This window comes from Apostichopus japonicus, chromosome 8 (assembly GCF_037975245.1).
Source record: "Apostichopus japonicus isolate 1M-3 chromosome 8, ASM3797524v1, whole genome shotgun sequence".
Taxonomy (NCBI): domain Eukaryota; kingdom Metazoa; phylum Echinodermata; class Holothuroidea; order Aspidochirotida; family Stichopodidae; genus Apostichopus; species Apostichopus japonicus.
Genome location: NC_092568.1, coordinates 719,251 through 731,232, shown reverse-complemented (window position 1 = coordinate 731,232; position 11,982 = coordinate 719,251). Strand labels below are relative to the sequence as shown.

Below are 11,982 nucleotides of genomic sequence, written 5' to 3'. Positions count from 1 at the left end.
AGAGATTTCTTTTTAAACCTAAATATATTGAAAACTGGAATAGCTATAGAAACATTATCAACACTGACTATTTTCTTAGACTATGAAATATCTACCAAATGTCATCCTTTATAGAGACATTCCAGGGGCACAAACCGTAGCACTTATCATGCATTCTACACTGTTAGTTAATATCCCAACTCAATATCCTTTGTCCCTAACTCTAGATATGTTTGATTGAATGATAATCTTTTTGTTGATTTTTCCTTCATATGTGATACATTTGGAATGTTTACCTTGCTATCAATGTTCTCTGTATTTAGGACTTCATCAAAAAGAAACCTTTTTTTTGTTGTAAATATATTGTTTTCATCTGTGAATAAATTATTTCAATATTACAACAAAAAAACACAATCATTTTCATGTCATGGTAACATAACTCTGTTGTTGCCAGATGTATTTGCAAAATATCACCAAATTTGAAAAATTCATGACCTCAACATACCCAATGCTATGAGGATGTGGTTTTGACCGACAGATTCCAGAAAAATTCCAAAATTTTTAAGAAATCTAATTCAGTCATTGGAATGTCCCTTTAATAAATGCAATATTTACACACCTATAATTCAAACTGAGATTGGTAAGGAATATCTCACCTCTCAGTTTCTATGGTAGGTATGCTACATCAGAGTGTGAATTTATTGCATTGACCCTTTGGAAAGGTCAATCATCATTAAATGTGAAGACTAGGTAGGAGAGGGGATGCTGAGGAGAGAAGAAATGGGAAACAAATTTTAAAGAAGCTTATCAAGTTTGGTCAACAATGTACCAAATCTAGGGCGTATTCCTCAAAATAGGATTGCGATTGATCATACCAACACACCCCTCTCAATTTCTTTTTTGGAAAATAAAGATTAAATGAGGAGAATTATAAATGCACTCTATTCAGTTTTCAATATTCCAATATTTATACACTTCACAGTAAGTAAACCACATCAAAAGACAAAGTACTACCTTCTTTCTTCATTTATTTGAGTTTCGCATAATTGGAAATTAAATTTGACTGTTCAAGCTTTACAGTTTCATAGGATTTCATAAATCGAATATTAAACAAAATCTTATCTTTGTGAACACAAAAAGGTGTTTTTAGAGGAAAGTAAATGTCACTCACTGACTTTACATATTAGCATGCATTATATGCATTAAATGCAACAACTGACAGGTCCCTATAACAAGAACTAAGAGGTCTCTTTGGCCAACAGCTAATAGGTGGTTCCTGTAACATCACCTAAAAGTTGAATGAAGCAACACCTAACAGGTCATTGTAGCAACACCCAACAGGTATATACTGTAGCAAAACCTAATATGGCTGGAGCAACACCTAGTAGATTACTGAAGCAACAGATAATACTGTAGGTTTTAATACTGTGGGCAAAACCTAATATGGCTGGAGCAACACCTAATAGGTTACTGTGGGCAAAACCTCATATGGCTATAGCAACACCTAATAGGTTACCATAGCAACACATAATAGGCCTTGTAGCAACATCTCAGTGGGACATATAACAAGACCTAACAGGTCACTGTAGCAACACCTAATAAAACTGTAGCATGATGAGCCTGTGCAACACCAAATAGGTACTGTAGCAATAAGTAATAGGTATGTTGCAACACCTATTAAATAAATGCCTGTAACAACACATAGTAGGGTCTGTAACAACACCTAATATGATCTTAGCAACAATGGGGCCTGTAAAAGCCCCTAACAGCTCCTTGTAGTAACATCTACAACATTACTGTTGCAACACCTAAGAGGTCCCTATAGCAACACCAAATAGGTCTTTCAAAAGATTAAGAAACAAAAAAGATTAAAGCATCATTCCCAAGTAAAATGGCGTGGGTCCTCTCAGCCGTTTTACAGCAAGATGCTTCCTCTTCCCAACCGTTTTCATTTTCTGGTTTATTTTCCACATCGTCGGCAGGGGGATGACTGCCGGGTCTTCCTTTTCATGCAGGGGACTTTTCCCTACAGGAAGAAGAGGTTCGATGTACCCTGGCAGATTGAGTAAACTAGAAAGATTCATTTTTCCATACGTTCTGATATTTTTGGCCAACGGAAAAGCCTCTTTAAAGCTCTGTGAACGTGACCGCTGCCGTTTCATGGCTTTGCCCGGCCTTTTTCTCAGACCTTCTCTACCGGTACCTCCTAACTTTGGAGGCCTAGTTAAAAACCTGATTTTTGCTTCATTTTCATCTTCTAATGTTCTCTCCTTCTTCCGCTCGAATCTACTTCCGTTGAACACAACTTTTTCGTTCACCAAATCCTGCAAGGAAACTTCTGTGGCAACTACACCAATGTTTGGCTTTATGGAGTTGTGAGGTCCTTCGAAACACAGCCGAAGACATAAACTGTCGCCGAGGTAGTCCCGAAACTTTGTGTATAACTCATTGATATTTGATGTTTCGTGGATGGATGTATCTCTGGAAGTTTCTTCACTGGACGGAGATGACCGTGATGAACTCTCTGTTGACTTTTGAGATGGTTTTTCCTCTCGTTGAAGAGAAGAATACTTCGCCTTGAGGAGGACTTCTGCAGCATTCTGAAAGAGAAATTGATATGAAACAAAGAGAATAATGACAGACCTTAGAGACAAAAGTAAAGGCAACAAAGTAACTTTCCTAATTTCTTGCAATCGTAACAGATATAATTATGCTCAAAAAAAACTTTGGATAATCCAGATTAAACAAAATCAGAACATAAAACTAACCACTTCATATTTAACCAGTGACATTCCTGACTTGTACCGAGTCATTTTTACTGAAGTAATAGTGCAATACCCTATGCAACAATACTGTGACATGTTGTGAAAAACTTTGTCAACAGTTTGTGGTAGGAATTTCCGTACAAGTACACAGAAATCACTTGTAATGAGTCATTGCAATCCTCCCCCCCCCCAAAAAAAAAAATTGTTGAATAATATTTCTTAGAGGTATTGAAGACTCGCCCCAAACCACATGCGGCAATCTGATAAAATTGCTGTTGCTTGCAAGTGATGTTTTGTTCATGTCGCTACAAAATGCAGACAGTAATGAAACGTGATACGTTGTTATCTTTAGCTGGACCTAAGATGTCCATCGCTGTATCGTTTCTACACTGTGCTGTGGGTACTGACCACAGCTGTTTGTACTGACTGTACACTAGTGTTTAATTACAAACGGTAGCAAGCTGTGTGTGTATTTTCTGGGATCGATGGTGGTGTCTTACACTTCTGTTACACCTCATTCGAAACTAGGTCAGATTACCGGCATTAGACATTTCTTTTTGCGAGAGTCTTCACACCCTCTAATGAATATTTTTTACAGCAAGCATGACATATGAAAAAGCCTTAGTTAGACAAGCTATTTATCAGACAACCATGTTTTATCATTAAGGCTAACTAAAGAACTATATGTGTGGGTCAAATCACAAAAGCTCTCTGCACTAATATCACCACAATGATCAAGTTTCCTTAACTTGGAGCTGCAGATGCATTGATACTTACAAACTCCAATAACAACAGATTTTGATGCTTTCTCAGTAGTTGAATTGTCTCAAAATGTAGCTTTATCCATTTAATTTTGCTGTAAAGAACTTATTATTCAACCCTAACTATCCACTCGAACTTGAGAGGTCAAATGTCATCAGGTCAGTATTGAAAGTCCTTCCAAACAAACCGAGCCAGCTCCGAGCAAAAAATACAACAAATATATGAAAGCAAAGAAAAAATAGGAAACAAATAGAAAATGGTAAGAGAGAGAACAATTTAATACCAAGAGAGGTGCTAAAAGAATAAACTTGAATACAAAAGGTTCTTCAACTTTTCCTGTCACCTGAATTGCACCATACACTTTTTGCCCATCTTCTCTGATGTGTGTGCTTGACAGTGAGTTGTCCTCCAGGATTGGCTGTAGGAATTGCCAATAGGTAGGTAGCACAGGAACAAGTATGTCCTCGATAGCCTGAGAAAAAAAAACAAGCAAAAGAATAAATATCAAGAGGAAGGAGGGGTATAGTCTCTAAACTATAACACACATTTTTGTCAAATATTATTTCAATATTTTCACTTCAGTGGAACTGTTGCCACTCTGTGAATGCCACAAATGTGATGCTCACAAGATAAGTGCAGATCCAGGATTTTATAGGAGAAGTGGGTGTAACTTTGCGGTCACCAAAGGTGTGAAGAGGAGTCTGGGAGGATCCTCCCCCAGATAAGAAAAGCATTATTTTTGCTAATAGCAAGTTTTGAATTTATGTATGCGGTTGAATAAACAAAACCCACACCCACCTAGATCTATTCCTGCAAGTAGCATATTTTTTTCTAAAATGAATTGAAATAATGCACAGCAGGTAAATAAGTAAGAGGGTCATTTACAATCATGTTATCCTCATCACATGCTAATATTTCAAAACTAGGATGGTATGAATCAAAAGACTGTAAAGACAACAGAAAAATCACAAGAAACAAGGAAATGCTCAACAACCTGAGGTCCAAGAGCTGAGAGGCTGACCACAGCCCCATAATGAGAACAGAGTGGTCTAGCAGAATCAGCTAGGATGTCCTTCAAAGTCTGTAGTAACTGATTGTACATTCCCTGAGGTTGGGGACCACAGCAGCTAAAACACATGAGAACAAAAAAAGGTGTTTATTGATAAGAAAAGTGGAATCTTTAATCAACTACCATTGCCATGTTACCCTGCACCCTTCTCTCTTCACCCCCAACATAAAAAATAAAAAAAAAATACAATTTATGCACTCCTAAAAGTATGTGATTACGTTGACAATTGAATCCAATTGAATTATTTGCTCGAGAAGCTTACAAATGGTGAACAAATCGTAGCATGTCTTACTTAGTATTGATGAATTGCACAATCTTCTTATGAGTTCAACATCAACTGATGATTATCCATGTCACTAAAATAACTCAAGTCTGCACGATTCTTTCTCTCACAATTTTTTTTCTCTTCTTTTTTTAATCCAAACATTCCTCTGAATTCTGAAATGCTACTTACTTGACCAGAGGATGCAACAGACGAGAAGCAAACACTCTCAGAGACCAGTGATCGTTTAATGGATTTATCGAGACTGCCAGAGGCTCAAGAATGCAGTAGGTGACACTACCAATGAGCTTATTGACCTAGAAGGGATAAAATATTACAGAAAGGTAGATTAAAGAATGAGACTCGTGGTAGCTTATCTTGACTTCCTTTAGTTGTTCGTACTTTGCTAAATGGAAGATGAACAGGACAACATTTGTAATCATGAAACCTCCAACATACACAAGAGTTTATAAAACACAACCTTGATCAGACAGTACTAACCAAAGTTTGAAAGAGAGAGAATTTACCAATTGAAGTATTAACCACATCTCCCCTCAAGTACCATTCCCACACCCCACCCCCACCCCACACACCTACATTGCTTCCCCTCCCAACCCGACTTCCATATTGCAGTGGTTTGCTTCATAGTTGAGCAAGTTTGTACTAGGTGGACAGCAATTTTAATGTCAAGCTATTTGTCCAACTTTTTTCTCTACTATAAATTTGCAATATAGCATAAAAGTCAGAGAAAAAAATAATGACAAAGATAATTCTGGACACATAAAAATCCTATTGAAACATTTAGAAGAATAGTTGAGAAGCCGGCAGACAGATAGACATAGCTAGAAAAGATGTAGGAACTTGTCTCTTATATTTTAATTAATGGCATCACATTCTAAGCATCCTTTCTTTCCATTTATTCTTGTTCCTTTCAAAGCAAGCAACACATCATTTGCATGCATGAACCTTCAAACGACTTACATATGAGCCGAGGTAGAGATAATTATTTCTCTGTAGAGCGTCAACAGCCTGCAAAAGTCTGGTTAGTTGATTGAGATCATGACTGACAGTCTTCACCCCGGACTCTATGAAACTGACCAAATATGGCAGCAGGGGGGACACTTTGGAGTTACTGGCAAGATCATTCAACACCATCTACAGAGGACAATATATATATAAATCATGATTGTGTCATAAAAAAAATGGGTATAGGATTGAAGTACATAGTAGGTAAACATAGGAATATGAAGGGCTAACTTGTCAGAATGGTGAACCATATTTTTATCAGGTTGAGCAAGTGGGGGGAGGGGGAGGTTGTATGGCAAATGCGCATCGGTGGGCAAGCAAATGGGAGGGGCAGGGCAAGATGGGGACATTCACTAATGGGTGCACGTGAGTAAAAAGATTATACTCGATGGTGAAAGTTCCAACACTCAAAGAGCACCCATGATGATGGCACTCGTCCATGTTTTTAGTTTTTACAAGTATTTCATGAGACATACTATATCAAAGTTATGACCAATGCTAAATAATTTGACCGAGATTTACCTTAATTCCTTCGGCTTCTTTCTCTAAGATCACTTTTGTCACCTCCTGGTAATACTTTTGAAGTTCATCCGATAAATCAGAAAGACAATGCTTGACACCTAAATAAAGCATGAAAAAAGAAGAAGAAAATTAATTGACCTAAATATTTTAGGCCTTTGTGATAGCTATTGGATACTCATATCTACTGGCATCATTAACCTCCAAAGAATCAATAAGTAAGTGTTCAATCACTGAATCTACTTATATAAGCTTTATGCCATTTTCCTGCTGCTTAGTGTTTTCATTGCCAGCAAGACAATCATACCAACATTCAACTAAAAGTGCAGAACCATAATTTTTTTATTAGAATTGCACTCAGATTGATGCAATAGCCTAGCTACAGTTTTACTGCAGCCTTCAGAAAGATAGCAACGGTTGATTGCACTGAGTTTGAAATATTTTGAAGACAACGATCATTTCAGTTGAAAGATGCGGAGTAAACACAATATACAAAGATGATTGGAGTTTGTTTAATGGACTTTTGGCAACAAAGTCTTCCACTGTGACTTTAATGGGCAACAATGGGAGATAAAACAAAGCAAAGACTGCGGAATACTAATTAACTGTAAATTTACCTGTAGTTCCAGTTGAACTACTTCCTTTGCTTGTTCCTTCCAGTGCCAACCAGGATGCTGAGAAATAAAATAAACAACACTTGTTATAATAATATCAATAATTGGTGTTTTTGTTATTATTAAAAGAAAACACTTCACTAACATGATACAGAAATAATTTCAGTGCTTGAATTCCATAGGAAAATTTTGAGATTTGCAAATTTATAAGTCACCTTATAATTAACAACTGTGTATGTTCGGTTTTGGATGACAGTTTGTAGAGGATATTTTTTAAGTCAACCATTAGAGGGTGCTTAAACAAAGATGGCGACATTACACTTGAACGGTTTCATTCTACATCATATTTTCATAACTGACCTTTCACTGAGCATTTTCCAGCAGTAGCTGGAACCTGAAGGTCCAATGAAGTAGATGTCAGGTCAACCTCTTTCTCTTCCACAAAGTAAAGATTCCCCTCTTTCAAAGTCTTAAACTGTATGTTCTTATGAGATCCATAACCATGGATTGGCTTTAAAGGAGGGTTATCAGAAAACAAAAATGAATAAGTATTTTACACATTACTGTTGAAACTACAAATAATTTATCCAATTAGCTATTAATAATCATGTAAATGACAACATTTCGGGACAATATTGCACTAATTGATGAGATCAAACTTCGATCAGCATAAGATCTGTTCGTAGAAGAGAAGTCAAATGTTCACAAAAATCTTAAAGAAAAAAAAGGTGGAAATCTTCAGAAATATATATAATATTTTGGAGGATCGCTAGCTTTAGGTCACTGATAATAAGAAACATCAACGTTGATTTAAATAAATACACACACACCTCAACATCGCTCCATTTTAAGGCTTTGTTGAAGTCTTCAACCAATAATTTCTTTCTCTTTGCATGTTTCATAAACTGTGTGCTGGCCTGTTAGAAAAATGAAGTAGTATTAAATGATTAGACCATTCAGATTTAACTTCAAATCAAGATAAATCTTGCGACAAAAACTCATTAATGAAGTAGCATATCACTGTGAACAAAGCCATGTTTCCTTGAACAAGGCTGTAATCATGCAGAGAAAACCTACCAAAAGAAATTCTAATTTTCCCATTTGCTATTGCATGAAACAAAAGAGCACCAACTATTAAGTCATATTTTTGGCCTCAAGTTTTACTATAATTTAACAAATTTATCAAATGGAAGTAGCCTGCTATATACCTTTTTACTGTACATCAATTGTTTAAATAAATGCTCATAGAATTTAAGATGATCTGGAGGAATCACTCCACAGTACGGAAACGTACCAATCATGGAGGGTCATGTGACGTGTTCCCAGTTGCTACTTACGTATTATTAATCTTTGTCAGTTGTCAGAGATAAGCATTCAGTAGACAACAGCACGCCACTGCTACGGGCATTTATGGTAAATTTGAGAATAATTACTTATGTTTGGATGATAACATTGTTTAGATTTACTTTCCATATCATAACAAGCTTGATCTGTATGGACCTACAGTAGGCTATAATTTGAACATCTCCTGTCAGAGTCTTATAGATTCCTTAAGTCGGTCATACATGCTTGTTTACGTGCAAAAAATGGCAAGGAGCCTTGTGTTGCTAAGGAGCAACAAATCCTGCCATTTGCTTCTAGTGAGCATATTTTGTGTACAGTCCTGATAAGATGCATGTGTTCCAGTTGCAGTTCAATTTTTTTAAAGAAAATACTCAAAATGGTAATTTTGGAATTGAAAATTGTGGTCAATTGTGGGGAACAATGACAAAATGTACCACTTAGCTAAATTACACTGTTCTCATAGCCTTTTAAGGAATGTTGTAGCAATAAGATCATGACATTAGTTGTTGTAAAATATACATTCATGGAGTACCAAAAGAGTCTAGTTTAACAGGGGAGGATGAACTTCACATGACCCTCCATTGTCGGTACATTTTTTTGCGCATCTCCCCATTGATGTAGTCCGTCCTTGTTAATGTATACGCTGATGAATATGCTCAGCAAAGGGTGCAATGAACTAATATGGGCTAGAAGATTTCCAACAAAGGAAACCCCTAATGCTAAAGTTTCAGGCAATATACACAGGCATGGTAACTTAGAGTCAATTTGTACCATAACATGAGTATCTCTAAACATTGCACAGTTGGGATTTGCTAGCTGTCCTAGATCTTATTAATAGCAATATATATGATATGAAATTTGGTACAGGTTTTTAAGTTCTGGTTATCTGCTTAGGGTTATGTTATTTAGACTATGCTGCAATTGTAGTTGATGAACTTTTTGTTATGCAATATCAACTATGAAGCAATTTCCATACTGTACTTAACAGAAGTATGCAAAACTTTTAAGTGTGGTAGCAAGTCCCTCTATGTGTTCTGCACAAAAGCGAAATGATGATGTAAATTTGCAAAGCAATGTCCAAATCATCCCTCATTTAGTCAATTCTTTTGCATTAATTGACTGATATCAGCCTAGCCTCTAGGCCTAGAGGACTTACGTTTATTTGTATGTGTACAGAGTAAGGAATAAAGAAATATTCCAAATTTATTCTTCTAAAAATTTTGTACTGCACTTGCTATATATGCATTGAAACCAATGACTAGTACTTTAACTACTTATTTAAGGTCATCAAAGTGAATGAGGGACACATAGCACTCTTTTGATGTAGGAATGGACTGCGTTATAACAGGTACCGGTACAGTGCTATTACTTGTTCGTGAAGATACTACTGTGTTACAGAAAATGCTCATACAGTGTCAGTACTAAGTAGTAGGATACTTCATAGTCATAGTCTAGTTTCTTCAAAGTTAGCCAAGCGTGCGATAGGCTATGTCAAAATACGTAAAATTTTGATGCGCACTTGTATAAAACATTGCAAAAGTTTCATATATAGAAATATGAGAAAACGTATTCATCAATGAGTAAACAAATAACAGTTCAAAGTCTGAAGTAATTGGACCCACCAAGCAGCAATCTTGGCCTGAAATCGTACACAAACATTTTACCTGAGCAGTTTCGCGAAGTCGATAGCAAATGTCTTGAGCTAGAATTGTACAGATTTCACCCGAAATAGATGGGTAACCTGCGGATTCGGCCATTAAAGCAATAGAACGTGTCGTTAGTGTTGCATACTTCTTGTCACTTTTTTCGGAAGACAACTTTTCTTTGGATCGATTTTTGTCAGGCGGTCCTGCCATTTTAGATTTCATGTCGTACAAACGACTGGTTTGAAACTAGCAGTTATAGACATCGACATGTACAAGAAATGTATTTATATTTCGATGTTCATTTGAACTATGAAAGACGAACGTCGATTGCAAAAAGTGACACACGGATCATGAAACAGAAAGGAAAAAATGAAGGGCCTGAAGTTTAAATTCGAGCAGTTCAAAGATGAATTCAGCATATTTTGTTTACATTGTCAGATATTATTAAACATGATTATGAGGAGAAATTAAAGGAAGTCCGATCCAAATGCTGAAATTGTATTAATAACTAATTCGTATACCATGCAAATAAACTGCAACTGCAGTGATTTTCACATGCATGTTACCAAAGTTAATTATTTATTTACATCCAAGTTGCACCCCATGAACTCTATTGGCTTACTTGGTAGCCCCACTGCACTGCCTAGAAGGTAGTATCGTATAGTCAACAGGAACACCGGTATCCCTTTCCAGAAGAAGAAAAAAATATCATGAAGCGTCACTTTACTATATACTGCATAGAATAAAGGATTACTTACTGCACCAACATGCATTACCTTGCAATAACTTTTTTTTGCCTCAGATCAAGTTAATCTTAATGCAAATCTTTCTGCGTATAAATCAACACTACGTTTGGAGCTCAATATCAGGGTACAGATTGGTGTCATCGGCAAACTTCTTCACACTACAATCGGCGGGACCAAAGACTGATCCTTGAGAAACATCACGTTCTAAAGACCTGTCAAGAAGAAGCATTAACCAATGACAACTTGATCACCCTCTGATCGAGCTTCTGCCTTTCACAAAACCAATTCTGAATCAAACTTAAGAATTAAGTCACCGATCAAAGCTGCTGATGGAGTACATTATCACAAGCCTTTATAAATCCAAGAAGAAGACAAATACATTTTTTCTTCTATCCAAAGAAACTATTAATATCTTCCGTTAATTCAAAGGTGTTTATTAGGCAAAGATACTTGCCAGGACTAGAATTTAAGTTAGCGTAAAGCACACTCTCCCGTTAAGCAGTATGCATAATCTAAACTAAGAAACAATCAACGTCCATGGTCGCCTTAATTGTGGGCATTATCATCATCATGCTATCAACTTAGTAGTCATCATCGATATACCGTCTTAATTGAGATTTCATGTTTATGACCTGATTTCAGCCAAAATATCATTGAACCCCGTCAAATTAATATATATTTATTTTTTAAATGGCTCTGAAAATGATGACGCGAGTACCAGGTTTGCCAGATTGGCGTTTTAAGGGGGGAAAAGAGACATTTTTGGCGTTTTTCAAATTTCCTTGGCCTAAGTCCTTCCCTTGTAAAGGTGTCATCGAACCATAGCAAATTCGTTATTGTTTTTTTTTCATGCAATTTTGGCCACTAATTTGGCCGGTCCCGTCACAGAAAAACTGGCAACCCCGACGAGTATCTCAAATATGTCATGTAAGTCTGGCAATACAAGATACAGGGAGAAATTGAATTTAAATTTGTTTCACATTCCGCTCTATCATTCATATGCAGGGTCATGATGTATCATGTTGCTAAATATAAGCTTTCCTTGTTTACGGTTTTGACCCCGCCCCTACTGACTATTTCACAAAATCAATACGGAACCGGTATGTACGGTTATAGAGAAATTGCATTTTTTTGGTACTTGAAGTCCCTCCCATACATTAATATCCATGCAATAGCCTCGCGGGTAACAAAATTTCATACCCAAACTTGATCCCCTCCTTCAAATCACATGATGTAGGCAATAACTGATA

At 36.5% G+C, this 11,982-nt stretch overlaps 1 protein-coding gene across 2 annotated transcripts; it reads right to left on the bottom strand.

The window, feature by feature from the left end:
* Positions 1-381: 381 nt before the first annotated feature.
* Positions 382-10,298, bottom strand: LOC139970784 (TAF6-like RNA polymerase II p300/CBP-associated factor-associated factor 65 kDa subunit 6L). Of its 2 annotated transcripts, XR_011794211.1 has the most exons (11): positions 10,005-10,298; positions 7,827-7,913; positions 7,357-7,507; positions 7,000-7,056; positions 6,386-6,483; positions 5,819-5,992; positions 5,030-5,154; positions 4,501-4,633; positions 3,850-3,978; positions 1,788-2,579; positions 382-1,574 (listed from the first exon to the last, which is right to left on the bottom strand). XR_011794211.1 is itself a non-coding variant. In XM_071976777.1 (10 exons), the coding sequence occupies exons 1-10, from the start codon at positions 10,206-10,208 to the stop codon at positions 1,848-1,850; spliced, it is 1,890 nt and encodes a 629-aa protein (XP_071832878.1). In that variant the 5' UTR covers positions 10,209-10,294; the 3' UTR covers positions 1,581-1,847. The 2 variants fall into 2 exon arrangements, 1 of the variants encoding a protein (XP_071832878.1); XM_071976777.1 differs by lacking the exon at positions 382-1,574 and having other exon boundaries at positions 1,581-2,579; positions 10,005-10,294.
* Positions 10,299-11,982: the final 1,684 nt, after the last annotated feature.